This window comes from Taudactylus pleione, unplaced genomic scaffold (genome assembly GCF_031769625.1).
Source record: "Taudactylus pleione unplaced genomic scaffold, aTauple2 ptg000005l, whole genome shotgun sequence".
Taxonomy (NCBI): domain Eukaryota; kingdom Metazoa; phylum Chordata; class Amphibia; order Anura; family Myobatrachidae; genus Taudactylus; species Taudactylus pleione.
In genome coordinates, this window is record NW_028284408.1 from 29,232,863 (window position 1) to 29,257,933 (window position 25,071).

The 25,071-nt window shown below is 43.5% G+C and overlaps 1 protein-coding gene across 1 annotated transcript in view; it reads left to right on the forward strand.

Annotated features, from left to right (window-relative positions):
- LOC148543324 (inactive dipeptidyl peptidase 10-like) overlaps positions 1 to 25,071 on the forward strand; it is a 246,190-nt gene that overhangs the window by 70,965 nt on the left and 150,154 nt on the right. The window contains exons 8-11 of the mRNA XM_088481087.1: positions 5,160 to 5,241; positions 5,688 to 5,808; positions 8,389 to 8,543; positions 21,499 to 21,596. Coding sequence (XP_088337213.1) covers positions 5,160 to 5,241; positions 5,688 to 5,808; positions 8,389 to 8,543; positions 21,499 to 21,596 — 456 coding nt within the window. The remainder of the gene's footprint in view (positions 1 to 5,159; positions 5,242 to 5,687; positions 5,809 to 8,388; positions 8,544 to 21,498; positions 21,597 to 25,071) is intronic.

Genomic DNA, 25,071 nt, shown 5'->3' on the forward strand with positions numbered 1-25,071 from the left:
AAATGTGCAAGGACTGAGACTCTCAAGATCAGTGTGTACAGGGTCTGCAATCATGTTATGTGCGTCTTTAGATGCCACCATCGATCGCACCATTGAAACTTTCATCGGCCATATGCTAGGTGTAGATCATGCATCTGAGTATGGCTTCCAATCACTCCTATAACACGCCCATACTATGCTACACTAGCGCACGCAGGGGGGGTTTCTGAGTACTAGGAAACCCCCCCCTGACCAACCAATTTTTTTTTTTCAGAGACCAGGGTGGCCGCACAGAGAGGAGAATTCCCTGGGGGCGGACCCGGCCGCTGCTACAATTTCTATATGCCGGGTGCCCGCTGCGATGTATATCAGCGGCGCACCCGGCTCTCCTTACTGCTGTGAGGGTTGTCTATAGATCCCCTTCCGTAGGTACGTCCCGGGGAGGAAGGGTGGGGGGGGAGGGAGGGTGTTTGTGATTTATGTGTGTCAGAAATAGGAGTCCTAGGGAAGGGGGGGGGATGGCTGTTTTGTTGCACCCTGGTTATATGAAATAAAACTATATCTGCACAGACATTGCCAGTGTCAGTGTGGTCTTGGCCAAGTTGTGCTGTGCATCTGCATCGGGAAAGTCCCGGGAGTGGAGGAGGGTGGGATATAGTAATATAAAATACAGTATAGTAATATAAAATACAGATCATTACGGCCACCCAGCAGCAGCATGGCAAATAGGGGGTGTGTAAGCATGCTATGTGTATGTATGCTGTGTGTGTGTTTGTAAGTATGTTGTGTATGTGTGGGTGCTGCGTGTGTCTCACACACATATATACTATATACTATATATATATATATATATATATATAAATAAAATGGAAATTTGGAAACCCCACCCTAAAAATCCTGCGTTTGCCCCTGTGCTACATCTGCGTCTGATTAGTCAACCCCCTGTAACCGCCTAGGAATGCCCAACACATTTCAAATACACTCTTCCATACATGCATATGCACTGCAACTCTGTATGAGCACCATTGGGAAGCATGCGCAGTGTAACTCAGATGCATGCGTAGACGAAAAACATTGTAAAAGAAAAAAAATAAGCACATTGTTTTTTTTTCCTTTGGAGGCCAAACACACTGACCACCGACAGGAAATATGTACCAATATTGAAAGAAAAGAAAAAGGACTCCTTATGGGGGGCACACTTTAGGAATGGAGATTTAGAAACTTGGGTATAACTAAAACATATCTTTTATTCTCAACTGTTTAAAGGCGAGCGAAAATTGGATAAGAATCCTAACATATTCCTGTGCATACACAAATAATCCTAAAAATTACCGCCGAAATATTTCCAATATGACTCATCAATCAGAATATCGCTTGAGAAAATCAAAATACCAAGTCCCGGCGGTGCCTTTCCGGCTTCCACGAAGCCTTCCAGGCACTGCTGGGTCCCCGCGTCATGCACATGCGCAGGCGGACTGTCGCGCATCCGCATACCACAGGAGCACCATCGCTGGCAATGTTAGGCTGCCAGCAGCCCAGTGAAGGACCTTGCAGAGGAGAAGGACTTCGCGGGATCTCGCCGGAGGAGTAAGTATTGGTAACTACCAGTACATTTTTAGTTTGTATCACAGTGATGCTAAACAAAAAACAGCGCTGGTCTTTACCATTGTTGATAAATGGAGGCTATGAATTGCAAAAATAACCCGAAGTTACAACGAATGTCAATTGCAAATATATAAATTACTTTTAACTACATAAAAAGTGACAGTCTGAAAATTCTGCATAACATAGAGGCATGTATATAATATATAGTGTATGTCCCTGGGTACCATGTCTAAGGATTTGGGGAACAGAATGATGAGTGTATGTCCCTGGGGAAGATGGGGAGGGGGGGGGTTAAGGCGGGTATGCTATGTCTCTGGGTACTAAGTCTGAGGGGGATGTAGTTAATAGACCTACATGCCGCATCCCGGCTGACGAAATCCCGACAGCTAGGATGCCGCACGTAAGTATAGCGGGGCTGGTTAGGACTTAGCCACGGGGTGGGGGGAGTGTTAGGTTTAGGCGTCACAGGGTGGGTTAGGGTTAGGCTAAGGAAGGTTACGGTTAGGTACCCACGGGGATGGGTTAGGGTTAGGCACCACTGCGGGGAGTTGAGTTTAGGCACCAAGGGGAGTGGGTTAGGTTTAGGCACCAAGGGGGGTGGGTTAGGTTTAGGCACTAACAGGGAGGGTTAGGATGAGGTGGTTGGTTAGTTAGTGTTTAGGATGTAGGAACAGAGGGTTAGGGGGAGAAGGGGGAGGGTTACTATACTAATGGGATCCTGAGCATCGGGCTGCCGCTGACGGTATATTGGCAGCAGGCATCCCAACTGCCGGGATTTTATACCCATTTGGTTTGAGGGGCTGGGAAGTAGGGTGGTAAGTGTACGTCACTTGGGTAGCCAGGAGGGGGAGGGGGGGTGGTAGAGTGGGTAATGTAGACCCCTGGGCTGGGAAGTACGATATAACTAGTGTGGGTTACAGGCATGTTCCGGAGGATGGGGTGGGACTGGTTAGCCCATCGCTCCTCATCAGAGTCAGCGCTTGGAGCACAAGCTCCATGCACTCTGCCGCTGGGGGCAGGTTGGGAGTAGTAATAGCAGGAAGCAGGGGTCAGGATAAGAGGAACAGTGGGAAGCAGGGGGCAGGGTGGGAGTAACAGTGGGAAGCAGGGGGCAAGATGGGAGTAGTAATGGGAAATAGGGGTCAGGGTGGGAGTAGTAGAGAGAAGCAGGCAGCAGGTTGGGAGTAGTAGTTAAATGCAGGGGTCAGGATGGGAGTAGTAGTTAGAATCGGGGGCAGAATGGGAGTAGTAGTGAAAGCAGGGGGCAGGATGGGAGTAGTAGTGAAAGCAAGGGGCAGGATAGGAGTAGTAGTTAGAAGCAGGGATCAAGATGGGAGTAGTAGTTAGAAGCAGGGGGCAGAGTGGAAGTAGTAGTTAAAGCAGGTGGCAGGATGGGAGTAGTAGTGAAAGTAGGGGGCAGGATGGGAGTAGTAGGTAGAAGCAGGGGGCAGGATGAGCATAGTAGTTAGAAGCGGGGGGCAGGATGAGAGTAGTAGTTAGAAGCAGGGGGCAGGATGGGAGTAGTGATGAGAAAAAGCAGGAAGACTGAAAGATAAAGGAACATCTCACCTGGAAAAGGAATCTCCGCTCCGCAGCTCTCAGGTCCCGGCCGCCGTTCCTCCCTTCATGTAGTACAGCTATGTGCCACTGACAGCCAGCTCCTTCTCCAAACTAAATACATTATAGCTGCCTGCAGCGCCCACACCATGCAGCGCGCAGCCACGCACACGTCCAGCAGCCCCCGGGTACAGTCTGACCCATCCCACAGAGACAGGGGGTGGGCAGGTGGCAGAGGCTAAGGGAGGAGACACAGGAGCCGACAGCATCCCGGAAGCGCGGCAGCCGGCCCTTGCACGCATGAATCAGCGCTGACCGGCTGGCAGTGTCAGACCTTTCCCGCTGTCCATCCCGGTGGCCCAATCTGCTGTTGCGAGACGCCCACCAGCCAGTCTAAAGACGCCCACTTGCGCACGTCATCTCCAAGAAGTGTATGCAACCATCGGTACCATCGGATGCATACGCAGTGCTTGTGGTTGACCATACCCTACTGCGAGCACTTCAGTGTAAAATACAACCAAGTGATGTGTACTATGACGATGCCTCTTAATTATGCACGCCTCTGAAACGGCGTTAAGACGCTCAGGTACGCCTGCGTTCGCACCTCCACTCCCCCATTTTTAATGACCAGCCCCTGTTACCACCCACAAACAGCTTCTCCTGTCACTCATTCAGCCGGGCTGTCTATGCACGGCGAGCGAACGCTTCCTGATCGCTTGCATTGGTTCGCGCATGCGCACTGCATTGCATACGCATGCGCACAATGGAAACATCGGCAGCCTTCGTGCGAACGCTTCCTAGCGAGCGGGTCTGAATCAGGTCCCATGTCCGAAAACCCCAGGTCAGACCCGGGTTTTTGGTGGAAAATGAGTATATGAGTGAGTATTTCATAGTAGAACTACATTAAAAGGTGACTGTTTTCTGCGGAACAATCAATCTGGGAACATTATCTGGAGGTGATTCCTCTTTACTGATACAAGTACATTTATTATTTCACTGATGACTTACGGCTGGCTGACACCAGTAAATGTATTTCATGTATATCAGAGTAGTCACATCCGAATCAATATATCTATTATCATAACACATATTCAGCTACCTTCTGTGAACTAGTCATATATTTACTTTGAGTTAGTTATTATCATGTTCTCTTTCATTGCATTACTCATATTAATCTGCTATGAGTTTCATTAGATCCATTAATGATTTTAACGAAACATCTCTGACAGTATTATAAGTTTTTCACTATCAGACCTTTTTCAAGAGCGGCAACATCATATTTGGGGGTCTATTTATGAAGCAATGATTAACCCTTTCACTGATGCTTTAGCTAGAGAAAGGGGTTATCATTGCTTCTCCCCGTTTAATAATAATTAACCACGTATCACTGTTTTCTAATGTGTTATCTCTCTTTGCACTACTCCTATAGACATATATGGGGATCGAGGCTAAATGCATGTAATAAGCAGCGAAAAGCATGAGATGGAGTTATCTATAGGCAGCAATGTTTGGTGGGATCACAGCTGTTTCCAATACTGGGTTGTTTGTCTCACCATAAATATCCATAATAACTTATTTTATACATGTAGATCGTGATCTGGCTCATTACTTTTCAGTGCTAGGGGTATATTTACTAAAGTGCAGGTTTATATAAGTTGAGTTGCTGCCCATAGCAACTAATCAGATTCTACTTATCATTTATCTAGCACCTTCTAGAGTCTGATTGGTTGCTATGGGCAACAACTCCACTTCTAAAAACCCAAACTTTAGTAAATATCTCCTCTAGTGTTTCTTGTATCTACAAGTAATAGCAGCACCATAATAAAACAAGGGAGCTGTTATTACTGGGAGATAAATTTTATGGATTGTGCAAAAGTTGTGTTTCCAGGTTCAAAAAGTTTGAACTATAATTGACTTGAATAAAAGGAAAAACATGGACAGATGAAATGAACAGCCTGATTTGCCAGAATGTTGGCGCTTTATAATCAGTAATATTGTATATTGCTTATTACTTACAGGGATCTCTGGACTCTAAGTCCACCTGGAAGAAACGAAAGCACACTGCAACATGCTGACTGGGGACCTCGGGGGAGTCAACTGGTGAGTCATGTGGTAAAGATTTTCTTCCAGGCCTGGGTTTTATAAGCTTAGGTGGCAAAAGGTAGCAAGGAAAGCAGATGGGATAATTGGCATTTGACTGCAGCAATCGAATATGAAACATCACAGATGCTTGTGAAAAATAGGAGCTATACACTTTGCTTATTACATGTTGGATCAAAAATATCAAAATAGAAACCATATAAAATAAAGTCATTCTGATAAAGATTTTTTTTAAATGCTTTTGTTATGATATTGCCATCCTGAGATATTGTTAACAAAACAGGTATTACAGTGGTAAAAAATAGGCAATAATAATAACCCTTCAATGTACTGGGTAATATATTTTTGCAAGCATAGAGTCCATAGTGTTTATTAGCTTACAAATGGAATAATAAAAAAATAATGTTCTTTTTATAAAACTTATTTTTCAATTTTATGCTTTCTAGTTATTTATCTATAAAAATGATATATACTATCAAGAGGCGGCTTCTGGACCTGTACGTAGACTCACATCATCTGGGGATCCAGAAAGTTTGCTTAATGGTATCACTGACTGGACCTACCAAGGTGAGGCTCTGTAAGATGCACTTCTGCTGGCGAGATTTCTGGTATAATGGGTTTACCTGTGGCCGTGTAACTGCTCGCCATATAACTGGGTGGCAGAGGAATTCTTCATGAAGTTGAAGATTTCACATCATCACCAATAATCTTGTATGTCTCCCTCTTGAAAATAACTGGTAAAAACTATGCTTTCATTTTAAATTTTCATTTTACAAGGATATATAAATGGATGAAAGTGTGTGTAAGGACAGCACACAACAAAGATTTCCCTCAGAAAGTTATTTGTTATACACTATCAAAATGATAAGTGTGTATATAAAGTGCAACAAATTAATGTGATGAATAAATAAAAAGTTACAAATCTTCACTGTGCTGACGGAATTGTGGTCTGCGGGGGGGACTTTTACATATTTGGTGGTCGTGTTCCAAAATTACTCATTACTGGAATGAGATAAAATCCTTATTAAATAATGTATTTCAAACCTCGGTCCCTTTAAGCCCATGGACTGCACTATTGGGGCTACCTGTCTCTGGGCTAAATTCTTCTTCAAACAAATGAGTTCTCCAAATTTTACATGCTGCAAGATGTAGTCTGGCCAAGTCTTGGAAACAACCTTCCACACCTGCAATACAATTAGTGCATTCCAAGATGTGGTTTATTGCCAATATGGAGAAAATTAGTTTTGCTCTTAGGGATCAGTTGGAGAAATGTAATAAGATCTGGGGCCCATGGTTTAACTATTCAGCCACTACTGTCCCTAGGATTTGATTTGATTCCTTGTTTATTTAAACACTATGGGCCTGATTCAGACCCACTCGCGAGCGGCTGTCCGCTCGCAAGTGGGTCGATGTTATGGACTGAGCATGCGCACGACGGAGGGAGCTCCGTCGTGCGCATGCACCAGACGCGACGAGCGAAGGAAAGTCCTTCGCTCGTTGTGTCCGATCAAAGGGGGCGTGCTGTCAATGTTGATTGACAGCACGCCCCCTTTGGTGGGCGTGCTGGGGGCGTGCCTCCCTGACGGGGGCGTTCCCACGGGAACGCCTCCCGTCAGAAGCCGGCCCACTGACATCACTAGTGATGTCAGTGGGAGTGATTTTGGCTCTGATAGAGCCAAAATCACTCCGGAGCTTGCGGTTGAAAACCTCAACCGCAGGCTCCGGCTCGCAAATTCGATGGTCGCGATGGTCTCGACCATCGCGACCATCACAATGCACGCTCGTATAGCCTGTGGGTGGTGACCCACAGCTATACGAGCGTCCAGGAGGACGCTCCATGAAAATGGAGGCCGGCCCTCATACAGAGCGTGCGCTCTGCTCAGAGCGTACGGCTCTGAATGAGGGCCTATATTTGAAAAAAAAAAAAAAAGCTATGGTGATATGTGATTAAGTTGGGTTCTAATGCAATATTATTATAAGATGGCTCCCCCCTATTTTTATTATTATTTTCTTTTGTTTTTTCTTTCCTTTCCTTTTTGTGTTTTTGTTCATTTAAATTTGATATGAAAATGTAGGGTGAATATCTGTAATGTTTGATATATTATGCTTTCGATATCTTTAACAATTTGTTATCGATAATATTGTATTCTCTTCTTCTTTGAATAAAAATTATAGTTAAAAAAAAATCACAAATCCTTGAACTGAAAGGAGACAGCAGTCTTTTTTGAAGTCCCATTTGGCAGACGGATAAGAAAGTTCTGAAAAAAGATAAGAGACATACGCCTGATAGTGTAATATTGTTAAACAAAAATGGCAACTGGTGCTCAAATCAAATGTGTGTACCAAAAGAAAAACTTAAAGGCTTATCTGAATTCCAATTTGCAGGGTTCGCACAGAACAGAATGGACTCTGGGTCTCATCGGCTGGATAACCTTAGAGGAGCTCATACAAGTCCATACAATCAAAATCTGTACATAGTGAGATGAACTACCCTGAGCCGTAAGCTTGGTTCGATACTCTTCATCATCATCAGTATCAGGAGTGGACTTTGAATTTTCCAGTCTGTGGCTTGGCATTTAGTTTCCTTCCAGTGATGAAGTAGCTTGTTGTGCACCCATTCTGTACATAGCTGTGGAATACTAAAGGGATACCAAGAGATCGTCTGGAAAAATACTACTACATGCTATAAATATAGCACTGTTCTGTATGCAGTCCTCATTTTATTTGCCACAATACCTGTGTAATACGTACTACACTATATTATCTCTTTCGCTTATGGGCTTGTATGAGCTCCTCTATGGTTATGCAGCCGATGAGATCCAGAGTCCATTCCGCTCAGTGTGAACCCTGCAAATTGGAATTCAGATAAGCTTTAAAGTTTTTTCTTTTGGTACGGACATTTGACTTGAGCACCAGTTGCCATTTTTGTTTAACAATATTACACTATCAGGCGTATGTCTCTTTAACCTTTTTTCATATATTTATACCTTTTGTAATACACTAATATAAATATGCAAGACATGAATGAATGCATACCTGCCTGTATTCTAGATCTTCACAGTGGTTCAAAAAGGGGTTTGTATGTGTGGTAACCTTGGCCATTATGACATCCATTGGAGTAAGTGTTTCTATTTGTTTATGTTATAGAGGAAGTGCTGCATAGTTATATCGCTCACTGGTGGTCTCCTGATGGAGCTAGACTAGCCTATTTATCTATCAACAATACCCTCGTACCTAACATGGACCTGCCACACTTTATGGGTGCTGATTACCCCGTCTGTATGCGATATGCCTACCCTAAGGTGTGTACCTAATATAATCTGTTTATCCGTTTTATTGTGTTCTTTATATTGCCTCTTCTGTCTTTTCTTCAGAAGAAATTTTAGTCTGAAATATTTTAACCACTTTTAGCAGACAGAGGAATAGTTATTGGAGATGGCACTGTAAATTATGCAGTTATCTTAATGATCATAAAACATAAAAGATCCATCATTGATATTTATATTCAAATAAATATCTACATTCACAATTAAATAATCATTATATTAAAAATGCTATTGTTATTTATAGTCATCTTAAGTACTTTGAGAACACAATGTGTAAAAATGTTATATGCTGTGGCATGGCCTGGTGTCACAGATAGTGGGGCACAGGGGTTGCTAATGATTAAAGTTCAAGGATGGAACCCAGGTGCTAATAGCCAGAAGGGCGATGCAGTCAGTGAAATTAGTGCGGGAGAGGTTCTCAGATGCAACCAAGGGTCAGAGTCCATGTAATCAGTTATCAAGACAAGCCATCAGAAACACGGGATTAGACCCCAAGTTTATAATAAGGATGGCCGTCAATCATCAATAGTTGGCAACTATCGATGGTTTACCAACGACTGACAATGACTTTGCTATCAATAGCGTAGGTTTGCCACAGATGGTTGATGACTTTGCCATCATTAGTACAGGGGCATCAATGTTTTTTTATTTGCTTGCCCCGATGCAGGAGGAACAAAGATTAGCCCCACCCCCAAGCCCCATCTACTCCATTGAATAGTCTGCTGCTCAGCTTGTCACAGAGCAGAGATGTCTATTGATGGGTGAAACCAATGATGGTTTCCCATGCTAAGCATCAATGGCAGCATTGATAGAGACCATTGATGGTTAAGCCTTCAATGCCCATCCCTAGGTTACAAAGGCAACTATTGCTATTGGTTTCCATCCTCACAGGACCCCAGAATGCATGGGATTGGTTGCAGCCAGGAAGTGTGGAAATACATTCTGCTCAAGTTCTGCTGAACAGGAGCCTTGACAAACAGCTCCTGTAGAACCACTGCTTCTAAGTGCACAGGACCTGTAAAGTCCATGTGCATTTATATTATGGCAGCGTGATTGCAACACCTGGTAGCCATAAGATTAGGATGCACATTAGGATGCACCTCTCCTTCTGCCATAATACGGTGAGCCTGATTTCCTACTGCGTGTAACCGTGGATTAGATTAACACTGATAATACAATGACCAAATTATTCATTAATTTTGGGTTTGTTTTTTTAAAACGTGGCTGGGGATTTAAAAATACTATTTATGCTCCTGAATAGAATAGCAGGGATGGAACGGAGATCCTCTTAATTGGGATTAGTGCTTTACAACAACATTTATTATTAATTACTTCTGTTTTTTTATTTTCTTTCAATTAAGTAATACAACAATATTCCATACCTTAGTTGCAAATTGTTATGTATTTCATCAAAATAAATGATTACATTTAAGTGCATTAAGATACATTGTCATTATTTTATATTTATACTAGCTGATGTGATCGATTTCCGACCTTAGACCTTCGATATTTAAAATTTCCATTTTCTTCATCCCATTTTAACTTAATTTTTATGCTTAGTTTATTTTATGCCTCTGGGGTAAAGGAGCGTGGTAGTATATATTTAAATACATACGTTTAAAAAACTCAGGTTATTTTTAATATGAATGAATTGAAGTTGTGTTATAAGACGTATGTAAACCTTTTTTTTTCTACTTAAAGATTTCTTTGTAAACCACATTGGTGATTTTCTCCTCTGGTGCTAGGATCACCAAGCTGCTGGGTGAGCTCACTCTGGAGAAGGCTACGTAGAACTGCCCATGTGAGAAGCTGTCCTCCCTTAAGTCAATCCCTGCTACTTTCAGCAACTGCCCCTGGGACTTGTTGATGGTCATTGTAAAGCACACCTTGAGGGGGAACTGCAGCTTCTTGAACTCAAAGGGGTACTCTGATGGCATGAGTGGTATGAACACCCATTCCCCTGAGCAAAGCCGGTGAATACTGTGGCCTCGATGACGTTCCTGTGAAGGGCCTTTACTTGCAATGTGATGCTATTGTAGCGTTTGGGCGGGTTGAGGTTCTGCAGCAACATCAATGGATCCCTACTTTGAGGACAAGCTTGTGGGTGAGGGTGTTGAGGAACTCCACCGGGTAGTGGACCATGTCATCCATTTGCACTACGGAGTTCACAGACCTGTACTCCATTCCTGCCCCTTTGAATGACCTTTAGTAGAGTGTCATTAATTATTATAGCCGTGTCGTTCTTGAGGGTCAGAATGGTACGATCGCACATACAGTCCATTAACTTTTTTATGGATATTGGCAATATCAGGGTATATCCTGGTTGTGGGATCTGCTAGGGTCTTCACTACTGTGTCTAGGCCTGCAGGGAGGCAGGGTTACTCTCTGTCTTCTAATTTGAGTAGACATCGCTCTTCAAGTGGACCCTCATTTTCTTTCTCAGAGAGAGCTTCCAGATGAGAGGCCACAGATACGACACCTTGACACATGCCTTATCGCCATCAGATTGAGTTCCCCTCAGGACTACTGGCATAGTCTGCCGGAAGTCTCCAGCTAGCAGCACGGTGACACCCCCCCAATCACTCCATCATTGCCTCTGATGTTTTTGAGGGTTCTGCTCAGTGCCTCAAAATTCCCCTTGTGTGCCATGGTACTCTCGTCCCAGACAATACGCTTACAGTCCTTAGTGTTAAGTCCTTAGCAGTGGTGGCTCCAGAGGTGGGGCTGCAGCACAGGCACAGCACATTATTCAAATAGGGGAGCCACACCAACTGCCACCCCAAATGCTGCCAAACATCACTGGACGTTGGTGTGTATCTCCTATTTGAATATTGGACTGTGCTGCAGCCGCATCTCTGGAGCCACCAGTCGTCCCAGACAATGAGCTTACAGTCCTGCAGCACTTGGGCCATGTTTTGTCATCCAATCACCTCGGTGAAGAAGAAACATTTTACCCATTTCCAGTCCCTTTGGAGTCATATTTAGAAAAATCCCTGCTTAGTGGGTGTTTAGGTCATGGAAGGAATATACTCCCCAAATTTCATGTTTCTAGGTCCAGGGGTATGAGCTGGGCATTGATGAGTCACTCAGGACATTGCACGGTAGGAGGAAACATTGTACCCTTTTTCACCCCTTTAGGACTTGAATTTCCAAAAAATCCATGCTTAGTGGGTGCCTAGGTCATGGAAGGAATATAATCCCAGAATTTCATGTTTCTAGGTCCAGGGGTTTGGGCTGGGCGTTGATGAGACAGGACATTTTGTTTTTCTATATTGAAATATATAACACTGAATAGTGATATGAATTATGTCATCACGTTGGAATGTAATGACAGTTGGTATGAACTCTGACCCCTCCCACCTATGTCAGTGATATCACTTCCAGGGAGTTTCAGCAAAACAAACACATTTACTGTCTCCAAACACTTCTGTTATTATTATTTCACATACTTGGTAAGCCTTGTCTCTTTATATAAGCGACCGCTGTTGCATTGTCCGACTGTACTCGGATTGCCTGACCTTGTAACAGAGGATGCGCTAGCTGAAGAGCATAAAATACTGCTCTTAGCTCTAGAATATTTATGGGCAGACCTGCCTCCCTCTGAGTCCAGTGCCCCTGAAAATGTCTTCCCTGGGTCACTGCTCCCCACCCTCTTAGACTTGCGTCTGTGGTGAGGAGAATCCAATTCCATACTGAATCGTCGTCCTGTCAGCAGGTGTGATGGATTCAACCACCAAATGAGAGATGTTCGCATCTGGGGAGACAAAAGGACTCGCTGGTGGAGGAAGAGGTGGGATCATGACCACTGGGAAAGAAGGTCCAACTGAAAGGGGTGGGCGTGAAACCTCGCATACTGAATCGCCTTGAAAGTCACCACCATCTTCCCTAGCAGGCGGATACAGAGATGTACTGACACTGTGCGATGCCGCAAAATCAGGCGCACCATGTTTTGAATGGAGGAGACCTTGTCCTGGGGCAGAAACACCTTCTGTTCCACTGTGTCCAATATCATGCCCAGGAATAGCAGACGCTGTGTCGGAATCAGGGAGGATTTCTTGAAATTTAGAATCCACCTATGTTGCAAGAGAAGATTCTGTGTTATTTGAATGTCTAGTAACAAGCGAGCTACTGACGGGGCCTTGAACAGGAGGTCGTCTAGGTATGGGATAATGACTACCCCCTGAAGTCGCAGCAGGGCCATCATGACGGCCATGACTTTTGTGAATACTCTTGGAGCCGACGAAAGACCAAATGGTAGGGCCTGAAATTGCAAATGCGAGTCTAGGACCGCAAGTCGAAGAAATGCCTGATGAGGAGGCCAGATGGGTATGTGGATATAGGCATCCTTTATGTCTAGGGACACAAGAAACTCGTCTTTCTCGAGTCCTGCTATAACAGATTGGAGAGACTCTATCTTGAACCTGAAGGTTCGAAGATAAGGTTTTAGATCCCTGAGATTGAGAATGGGTCTCATTGAGCTGTCCGGCTTGGGCACCACAAACAAGCTGTAATAAAAACCCTGACCTCTCTGATGGGTCGGAACATTCACTACCACTTGGGACAATAACAGCTTCTGTATTGCATCTAGAATAACCACTCGCTTTTCTTATGCCAGTGGAAAACCGGTTGTGAAAAAACAAGAAGGCGGATCTATTCTGAAGTCCAACTTCAGACCGTGGGTAATGATGTCCCTGACCCAGTAGTCCTGGCAAGACTTGATCCACACTTCCCTGAAGTGTAGAAGACGAGCTCCCACCCTGTGATCCCCCAACTGAGAAGGGAGAGAGTCATGCGGAGGGTTTTGCTGCTGCTTTGTCCTGCAGGGATCCGTATGTAGAGGATGTCGCATTTCTACCGCGGTATCTCTAGACCCACGGGCGAAAGCTGGAGCTCCTCTGGAGCGCCCTCTAAACCTACCGGGGGCATGAAAGGACCGAAAGGAGGGTCCTGCTGTAGGACGTCTAGGGGGAGGAGCTGCAGTTGGTAGATAAGTGGATCTCACAGGCTACAGGTGGGAAATCCACTTATCTAACTCCGTTCCGAAAAGAACGTCCCCGGTAAAATGAAGAGCTTCTACTGCTCTCTGGGACTCTGCATGTGCGTGCCATTGACGCAGCCAAAGGGCTCTCCTGGCTGATATAGCTAAAGCCGATCTAGCAGAAAGACCACATATGTCCTTAGAAGCTTCCCCTAGGAAAGCGGCTGATTCTGCAATCTGTTCTGCCTGCTGAATAAGATCTTCAGTCTGCGTTCCGGTCCTGAGGCCTTCTGCGAGCTGTGTAGCCCAGACTTCGACCGCCTGGGCTACACACCCAACAGCTAACCATTGCAGGATGCAGTGATACTCCTGCCACTGTATATATTGATTTTAGCGTGTTTTCCAGCTTTCTGTCGGAGGACTCCTTTAAGGAAACAGCCCCGGGTACAGGAAGCACTGTCTTTTTAGAAAGACAGGATACTGAGGGATCTACTGCTGGTGGTGTTTTGCATAATTTCCTACTATCTGGTGGAAATGGATAATAGGATAAAAGTTTCTTAGAAATTTGAAACCTCTTATCAGGGTGTTTCCACGCTGAGGCTCGTATATCATCCAACTCCTCTGAAGCTGGGAAAGTGACAGCCTGTCTAAATCTCTTACCAAAAATAGACGGTTTTGAAGTCACCTCTGAGTCTTCTATATGTAAGGCCTGGCGTACTGCAGTGATTAATGCATCTACGCCCTGTGATATAGGTTCTGATTCATCATGAAGCTGAACCTAATCTTGAACCTCGCCCTCTTCTGGCTCCTGCACCTCATCGTCATCCGAATCATCCCAATGTAAGGGATTCTGGATAAGTCTCTTATTAGGGACATTATATGACGAGGCAGCAGGAGAGGCCTGGGACATAACTTTAGTAAGTCCCTTCCACAGATTTGGCTAAAGAACGTGCCCAATCTGGTTCAGGTGATCTATGACTGATCACTTCCCTGTCTCTGCGAGCTGCTGCAAGCTCTTCAGACAGCTTTGTCATGACAGAAGTTATCTGATCAGACCATAACGGTTGAGACGGTTTGTGTCGGCAGCCTGAGGCTGAGACACACACTTGTCACACAGCAAAGAAGAGTTAGATTGGTCTTGTGTGAACTTCTCTGCACATTTTTTGCATGAGAAGGATTTTTGTGCAGCTTTTGATCCCTTGGAAGTCATGCTGCAGCACTCTGTCACACACACCACACACACACACACAGTAGGTGAGGGGACAGTCCAGAGACCACACAGTATCAAACGGGGGGGCAGAGAGGGAGATTGCTATGCACCCTATGCAGCTCTATTAATATAGCTATAAACAGCCTGAATAAACCCCTTTTTACTGGCCTTATTTTGCCGTTTTTGTGCAGTCTCCAGGAGCAGCCCTTGCTTCTAAAATGGCCCCCAGCGTCTACTGAAGAAGCGCTGGGGTTGCTGGGAGGCAGAAGCAGAAGACGGACTTAAGTTCTGCCCCCTCCACTATGGCGCCTTACCAGCGCAAGCGGATGCTGCTCCTTCTGTACCCGCCTGCTTAAGTCCTGGCTCTCCCGCTAGTCAGGGAGCCAGGACGCACTAACCTTGCATCTGACATGGCTGCCGATGGCGGGGTTAGTGCTGGAGGAAGCCCACGACGTGCGCTGCATGCAACGCATCTAGGGCTCCCCAGAGACTGAGGTCTCTATAGCTGGAGACGTCAGCGGGGGGGGGGGGGGGGCGGGGGGTATAGAGGGGGAGGAGCTAGCCACCATTCAAGTTTTTTATCAAAGGTGCCAGCTCCCGGTTAACCCACTTCTATACCCCATTGTACTGAGGCTCCAGTGTCCCCTAGTGGATGAAGGAGAAATTGAGATTGCTTTACTAATAATAGATGTACTAATCTTCTCCTAAAAGGATTGCACTCTTGGACACTGCCATAGGTAGTACAGAAACGTCTGCTATGAACAACATGAACTATTATCTTACCCAAGTTTGAATAACCTGGATGGTATGAGGTATACTCTATATAATATGTAAGGTTCTAGCTGTTGAAAATTCACTGACACATTATTAAACGTTGTGTTCATAACATTTATAGGGCTAATTTTAGTTCATGTTTGTAGCTGTTTGTATTTGGGAATTAAAATATTTCTTTGGTGGATCAACCTTTAATTAATTGAAAACTTAGCAGCTCTGTTCTATGAATGGCACTCAGCACTGTCTAACAATATACAGTACATTGTTTAATTCTAACAGAATGAAAGAAATGGTATTACTTACCACAGCAGCTTACCTGTATTTAGAACATTCAAAACAGATCTGAGTCCAATTACGGCATTTTCCTTTTTTCTATGGCTGAGACTGGAAACCATTATTTACAAAAACTACATAGCCAGGGCCAGATTAAGGGCCACATGGGCCTGGAGCTGAAAATGTTCAAGGGCCTATAGTGAGAAGGGGAATAGCTGTAACCAGTGCTGTGTGGGTGTGACCAGAGCCATATGCGTGTGTGTGCACCCCATACACTATCAGACCTACTGTCTCTCTAAATACATAAAAATAGAAAAAAAATCATAATTTTGTGAGAAAACTAAAAAACAAATTTGAATACTTATAATTTATGGCTGACTGTGTGACCAGCTAGGCAACTGGTTATCATCATGCTGATGATGGGCCTATTTTTATGTGGAGGCCTGGAGCTGTAGCTCCATCCATCCCAATGTAAATCTGGCCCTGTCCGTAGCCACCAGTAAACTTAATCACTTTTAAGAACTTTGTGATTTTCCAAATTCTGCCTGTTCCATTTAGTGCATTAATTTTACAAAAGATAAATGCGTTGAGATTCAAGGAACAGACTCGCAAGGACTCTCAAACATAAATAAAAACCCCACATTGATCTGAAGAGCAAGGAGCTAAGACAGATAATCAGGTGCTCAGTAGGTTCTGATCGTCTTATCTTCAAGATAAGACATAGCTACTGATTGGCTGTCTAGCTATTTAGTAGCCGGACAGCCTAATTTTAAATAATTAAACGTCTGGGGCTCTTTGGAGCAAGTTGCGTACATCCAGTGTGGCCTTTTTTTTTTTCTTCACATCCCATTGGATTACATTGGATTAATCTTATGCACTACTTTTATTTTTTTTATTTAGAATGTGTACCAGATCATTATTGAAACTTGAATTGTGACACACATTCATTATTGAAGTTATAAGGGGGTGCATGCTCAGGGGTCACACTTTTTTACTAATTATCCCTCTACCCACAACACAGGAGCACCAGGATGTAGCCAATTCTATCACGGGCCCATTATAAAGGGTGAGGGAAGAACAATTACGTTTATTTTTTATATATGTCATTGGGATACGTTTAATATCCCGACAGCGAAGATTCCGGCGGTCACAATTCTGACGCCGGAATCCCGACCGCCAGTATCCTGAAGGTAAGAAGTGGGGTTGGGGGGAGGGTTAGGTGTTAGGGTTAGACACTAGGGGGAGAGTTAGGGTTAGACACTAAGGGGGTAGGGTTAGGTTTAGGCACCGGGGAGGAAGGGTTAGGGGTTAGGCTAGGTATACTTACCTTGAGCCGTCGGGATTCTGACCGCCGGGATCCTGAACACCGGCATCCTATCCCCAACCCATGTCCTTTGCAGTATGGCAGATCAGATCAGATAGTTGCAATCTCGTCTGTTGCAACCTCCTCTATTTTGTGGCGATTTTATGTGACTTGCTTGACAGCCATTTTTTTTTTTTAAATTACCATTTAACATCTGATGATTTGTATTCATTACACTAAAAACAATTAACTGGTGACTGGTTTTTGAAAAGTTCTGTCAAGCTTGACTCTAATACATATAGTAATATTCAAAATCGCCACTAAACAGTTGATTTTACTAAATTGTAGGCTATTACATCTCCCCCTTTATGTTAAACACAAGTTAAACCAATGCAGGTCTATCAAGTAACCTCCAGTGACCTCCCAATTGCATGTAAAATAACAGGTTTCACTGGCATGCAAATCAAATACCAGTGGGTGCCGAGAGGGGGAGAGCAGATACTACTTAGGGCTTGTTGGAGGGGCCCGGCGAGGCCTCTCCTCTGCCTGTGGGGGGGAGCGATCACACTGATTGTGCCCGCCCTAGATTTGCACGGGGCTGAGGGGCTCACAGCACCCCCCTCCCCAGCGTGCAGTGCCACAAACAAGTTTTTCTTTTCCAAGGTGACATGGTCACTCCTCCCATGATTAGGCCACACCCCTTCTCCAGGCCCCGGGACCGCTCTCTACGGCCCTTCTCATGGGGTAGCATTCAGAATGAATAAAATTAATAAATCATACCAGAGCATTTTACTCTACATATGTGTAGAAGCTGAATCCACATTTCTGGGGCTCATTTATATTCTACTAATGCCTGCAGTGCTGCTATCTGTTCACTAATATCTCATGTCCTTAGGGAATGGCTTACAGATCTTGGTTAGTCAGGCTGAAGTGTGTAGAGCATGTTAATTAACCAGTGAGTGGTTGTTAATTCTATCATTAGCATATAGATTTGCAAATAAACTTTGTTACAGCTATGTCACACTTCTGGCTGATATAAATGTCACTTTCATTTATAGATGTATGTAAAATACTTTCATGGCCGCTAGTTAAATGAGAAATAATTTAACTGTTGAAAAGCTCACTTTGCATCTGTGCTATTTTCCTGGTGCTGAGAACATCTAAGGACATAATTTCATGCTACTACTGCGTTTGTATTTAGCACAATGCAGACTTTTTCAGGAATCCAAGTATATTTGTAGGCACAGTGGGAAAACGATAACTTTGCTAAGGCTGCCAGAAGCGGCACAAGGATTTAAAGGACAATTATTACTGTAAAAGAAGAAAAGTATTTATTAAAGGGCAATTCATTAAATTGGGGAAAAAGTAAAATGGAACATTCTCTTTATACTGCTGCTGTCTGTGAGGGGCATTTAGTCACAGCTAAACCACTTCATGGCATAGCCATCCGAATATAGATCGGAAGGATGGGCTCCAGGTCTCTGGGGACCCACTATAACCACTACAGTTGCAAATTGTAACAGAGGCAATGTAGTAAGAGGTAAAGTGAACTTGAAGTGAGGGAGCTGCTGTATATATTAATTAACTTGGGAAGATGTTTATGCTATTAACTGCAATTTGCTTGGCGATTGTGTGGTTTAGTGGCCCCAAGAGGATATTAATGAACTAGGCATGTTACAGTGGTTGATCAGACACAAACAAGTAATGGAAAGTATGAAAGTACAATCCAACGCTGTTTATGGGCTGCTTGTTTGTTCTCTCAGACCATGGTAACTATTCGGAATGTACAGGACATTGTGGGGCTAATCAAGAGTTGCAAGCAAGCCCTTTTTTTCGGACGGCTCATACACACTAGACGATGTGTGTGATGAACGATATTGGATGTGGCGGGTCCGGCGGGGGTGCTGACATCGGTAAGTGTATACACACCTGGCGATGTCGGCCACGACAAACAATGGCGGGGGGCTGGAGGGAGGGAGTGGGGCCATGCTGCATTCGGCAGCATGGCATCGTTAAAGATATCCCCAGGACGAGCTGAATGTACAGCTGAGCGCACATTGTCAATTGTTCACTGCATAAATACTGGACGATATGAACGATTTTTACAAATTTTGTTATGTTACAGCCTTATTCAAAAATTGAACAAATTCATTTTTGTCCTCAAACTTCTACACACAATGGCCCTGATTCAGAGACGGACGCTCTGACAGAGCCCTCGCTCTGAATCAGGGCCAGGCTTTTTTTTTTTTTTCAAACGGCCTCCTGGACGCTTTTTACTGTGGGTGACCACCCACAGCTATAGCGAGCGGCCAGGAAGATGGTCGCTATGGTCAAGACCATCGCGACCATCGGGCTTGCGACGAGACCCTTGTGGTAGGGTCTCGTTGCCGCAAACCCTAGAGAGATTTCGGCTCAAACAGAGCCGAAATCTCTCCCACTGACATGACTCGTGATGTCAGTGGGGTCGGCCCCAAACGGAGGCGTTCACATGGGAACGCCTCAGTTTGGGCAGCCACTCCCCCGGCCCACCCACCCGCCCACCAAAGGGGGCGCGCTGTCACTCAACATCGACAGCACGCCCCCTTTGGTACAATACCCGGAGCAATCGTCGATATCCAGGTCTTGCGCATGCGCACTGGCCCACCATCGACCCGGTTGCGAGCGCACAGCGCTTGCGACCGGGTCAGAATCCGGCCCAATATCCCATAATGACAACGTGTAAAGTTTTTTTTAGACTTTTGCAAATTGAATAAAAAAAAAAACTAAAACACATGGGTTGATTTATTCAATATACCCCATGGTATAGGATGGAGAATACCACTCAAATTCTTCTCCCATGCTTTTGTAAACTGTTGGTGTATGAACAAATCTATCTTCCAAAACAAGTTTATAAATATTGGATGTGGAGTGCTGTAGAGGAAGACAATGGCCTGCTTATTGCTGTAAGAAGAGGTATATATAAATTTTTATTAGTGTTGCTCCTAGCTTTCTACTTTGGGTGTGGTAGGAGTAAATACAAATCTAGTGGCTTACTTGCCTTGCATTCAAGATTTATTAAAATCTTCCAACACAACTGGCTATACTCTGCTGATCAGTATAATGTCCATAGTACCAATTTAAGAAGAGAGGATAGGAGTGGACAGAGGAGACCCCTACCATGCGTTATAAAATGGCCTATGTACTATACAGGCACTATTTGATCTTCGTGTCAATGTGCAGGATAGTTTCTGTATTGCCAAGGTTGTATGAAGAGTATGTACTGTAATTAAGGGATGAACTCTGTCTGGTACGCATATCAAAGTAAATGATTTAATGTATCGCATGACAAGTCCCTTGTTAATGAGCTCCACTTAGACTCCTTCCTAGTCCACTTGTTGTCCATCTCATGATTTCATCCAATGGACAGTGCATACTACTATTTGGGCTTTCCTAACCACAGTATAATTTTGTTTTAAACATTATTAGAGTTATGCACTCCATTACCTCCTGGTATAGGCTAACAAAGCAGTTTTCAAACAGAGGTACAGGTTGAGTCTCCCATATCCAAAATGCTTGGGACCAGGGGTATTTTGGATATCGGAATATTCTGTATTTTGGAATATTAGCATAAAATAATGAAATATGCTTGGGAATTGGACCTGAATCTAAACACAGAATACATTTATGTGTTATATACACCTTATACACACAGCCTGAAGGTCATTTTATACTATATTTTTAATAATTTGTGCTTTAAACAAAGTTTGTGTACATTGAACCATCAGCAAAGGTTTTACTTTGTCAGTCATGCTAAAAATATTCCATATTTCAGAATATTTCATATTTCGGAATATTTGGATATGGGAGATCAACCTGTGTATTCAGGGGCATAACACCTTGAAGAGCATCCAATGTGACTGCTATTGGGAACAAGAGGGAAGGGGGTGATGCATGTAATTATACAGTGGAACTAAAATCCCACCACTGCTCAGTCTCCTGCTCCCACATACAGTATGGGGTAAGTACAAGTACACTTCAGGGCCACTCTAAAAATGTTGCTATGCAAATTATACAATATGCATTTGACTCCCGCACCAGCTTTGGCAGTGCCCATAGCCCTTTTCAGGCCCTCAATTATGGCTGCTGGGTTTGTGGCTTGATTTGGGACTTAGCTAGCCCCTGGGGTATTATAACTCACATATAATTATAGGGGACACCACTTTCCGGGAATTCTGTTGTTTATTCTCATACAACAACAAATAAAGCTAGATCTGAGCATTAGATTCAGTTGTATCTACCTAGTAGTTGTTATATCAAGGGGCAATGATAATAGGCAAAACTGCCAAGATATTACAATTAGCTGCCCTATATTTGCATTTGTATATTCACTCTTGTACCTCCTGTTCTCTTTCAGGCTGGACAGCCCATTCCACTCGTGAAGGTTTTCGTGGTTAACCTGCATGGTCCATCACACACTGTGGAGATTCTTCGCCCTGATACCTTTCAGTACAGGTAAACAAACAGGCATCCAGTCAAAGCAACCTGCTTGCAAATCAAGACTAAATAAATGATTAACCCAAGCGTTGGGCAAAATAAACAAAATGACCAGCTACTGCTGAAAGATGGCTGCTACCACCTATAAAAAAGAAGCTAGAGATTAGTTTGTACAGCAGCGCTCGGTCCCAGTGTGTTTGAACTAAAAATTATTTTATATCAAATTGAAAAGTAAGAGACCATAAAAATAATAATAAAGAATCAGAATTGTAATTAGAAAAGGATATAAAAAACGAAAACAGGCTGTGTATCCTGTGTGTCCTTAAGGATTGCATCTAGCCAGGACGGCTCAATTAAGACCGCAGTCTCAGGGCAGGTGGAACCGGCGGGGATGCTTGTTGCGGGGAATCGTAGAATGCTCCAATGAGTCATGGGCTGCAGCCCTGTACTTATGGACAGGTAAATTGGTAAATCCAAAGTCAGTGGGAGTCACAGGACTCCTAACACGTTTCTTCGTACCTGGCGATTTCGTCAGAGATACAGGGCTGCAGCCCATGACTCATTGGAGCATTCTCTATGCTCTAATTATACAGGCGGCTGCATGAAGAAGTTATCTACGGAATTGACCGGTGGGTGAGTTTTAAGTACGGATTTTACATTTACTCCACGGAGCCTATGCTGAATGATTCATTAATCTCTCTTTGACTATCCAATCGGTATTTTCAGCACTCGAGTGACTGTGTTTCCGGTTCTCCACAAGTACATTACTAGCCAGGGAATGACTCTCCAAAAAAATGGCGTGGCTGGAGACATCTAATACTGTATTAATCAATATAACCATAAAGACTGTTGTGAGTGACATTAATTATCATTTTCTAAGAGCGCGTTATCCAAATAACTTTCCAGCTGCAGCTAATAGAAGATACTATAGTAACAGCTATCACTATACGTTGTTGCAAATCTATCTACACATGATTCATTAAGTTTTATTGTGCTTTTTATACTTATGAAGTGTTTTATACAAGTGGGTGTTATTTATCACATTTATTTTTTAATATATTTACATTTATTATATTTATTTAGTTGGTCATACCGAATCTGTTTTTAATTAATTGTTTTCAGTTTTTATATGCTTTTCTAATTAAATTTATGATTTATTATTATTATCTCTTACTTTTCAATTTGATATAATATAATTTGTAGTTCAAACATACTGGGACCGAGTGCTTTTTGCAAATCAGTTACTACAAATACAATAATTTGTACTTTCTTACCAGAAACAAAACTTCATATATATAATTTTAAGAGACAAAAGAATAATCAGTAGCATAGGCTTATTCAGGTAATTGGTACGGCCTCATCTACAATACTGTGTTCACTTCTGCAGGCCATATCTCCAGGAGGATATAAATACATTAGAGACTGTACAAAGAAGGGCAACTAAAATGGTGCACGGCCTACATCACAAAACGTACCAGGAAATACTAAAAGATCTTAATATGTATAGTTTGGAGCAGAGAAGGGAAAGGGGGGACATGATAGAAACGTTCAAATATATGATGGGTTTTAACAAGGTGCAGGAGGGAGACATTCTTCAAAAGAAGAGATGTACTAGAACACAAGGACATGCACTGATACTGGAAGGATGAGGGTGCAAAGGAAATTTGAGGAAATTACTTCACGGAAAGAGTAGTAAATAAGTGGAATAGCCTCCCATCAGAGGTGGTAGAGGCTAAGACAGTAAAGCAAGTAAACATACTTGGGATAGGCATAAGGATATCCTTACAAAGTACTGAGGATCACATAGGGTTGAGGTTACCAAAAGGTAAAAAAGGGCAGACTAGATGGGCCAAGTGGTTCTTATCTGCTGTCACATTCTATGCTTCTATGTTACAGTATGCCCTCTGTTTAAGCATTGTTGCATTTAATCATGAACATAGAGATACCACAGTTTAAACACAGATAGGGATCCTAGGCATTATATAGCTACAGAGAGATTTATAGATTCCTATTGCAAATGCCAGATCTGTGCACAATGGTTTTAAAGGAAACCTCACAGCAATCTCTTGTTCGTTATCCACTTTGTTAGAAGTAAAAAAAAAAAAGTGCAGAAATTCCTCATTCTCAGTAGGGATCTATTGTCCTGACTCAGAGTTGTACGCAAAACGCATCACCACAGCATCTTTATACGCAGTGGCGATGCAGAATTATGCTAATGCTGCAGGAGGCATCTGTGCAAATAGGCACCTACTACTAGCTTCTGTGATCCGCTGCTGCATCTGAGGGCGCAGTATTGCATCATCTGCGTGAACATTGCCCATCTGAGTAACCCTCAGGTTACTTAGGATGGTCCTGAAATTCACACTGCCAGGGCCAGTGAGGCTGCATCGGAAGACTTCGTTTTCTGATACGCTGGCCATGGCTCCCCCTTCCCTGCCCCAAAATGTCAATCATGCTGCGGCTTAGGGAACACTGTGAGGGTTGTCACAAACACTGATCGGCACATGTGCAGTACAACTCTGAATCAGGCCCTATGATCCTCTGTCACTGTATTAATGCTGCAGTATGTGTTCACCTGAGCGTTGCCTAGCCCTGAAGTGTGTACACTTTCAGCAGCTGTGCTTGTTTCCCTCTGCTCAGCTGAATTATCGTATATGAGATAGAATATAGAAGTTTTCTTTCCAGGTGACCTAACTCACACTCCATGGGCTGACATTGCCACAATCATTTCTTCACACCTGCTATACGAATAATATCTCATATCATTAGGGTTACTTAGCTGAGGCTTCGCCTTCCTCCTGATCCGGCAGATCACCCGCCAGATGTATGCCATGTTACAGCGGGTGTCGATATTCAGAATGTCGAAATAAAAATGTTGACATGTGAATATTGACATTCAGGATGTTGACATGGATGTTATGTCGACATTCACAAATGTCGGTATTGTCATAAATATTGATGTACACAAATGTCAACATGTTCGTTATGTTGAACATGGTGTATGTTGACAGTTGGCATGGCAACATAGTATTTTATCAGTATATGAACCTTAACCTAAATCTAGCACTAAATATACTGTCAACATTGTGACTGTCGACATGCATAATGTCGACTTAATGAACATGTCGTCATTATGGGGTAAATTTATTAAAGCTTCTAAAACAGAGAAGTGGTGATGTTGCCTATAGCAACCAATCAGATTCTAGCTATCATTTCTCTATTGCATTCTAGAAAATGATACACAACATCAGACATCACTTGTCTGTTTTAGAAGCTTTAGTAAATATACATTTGTTGTATGTCAACATGTTACATGTTTACTCAGGGGAATATCTATAATGGATGCAGGGTGTGCAGTGCACATGGGCCCCTGGGTCCAGGGGAGCCCCCACACTGCACACCCTGCACTCATACTTTTTTATACTTACCTCTCCAAAGACCCACGTTGGCCGGAGTGGCGCTACACAAAATGCCTGGAAAAAGGCAGCTGCTG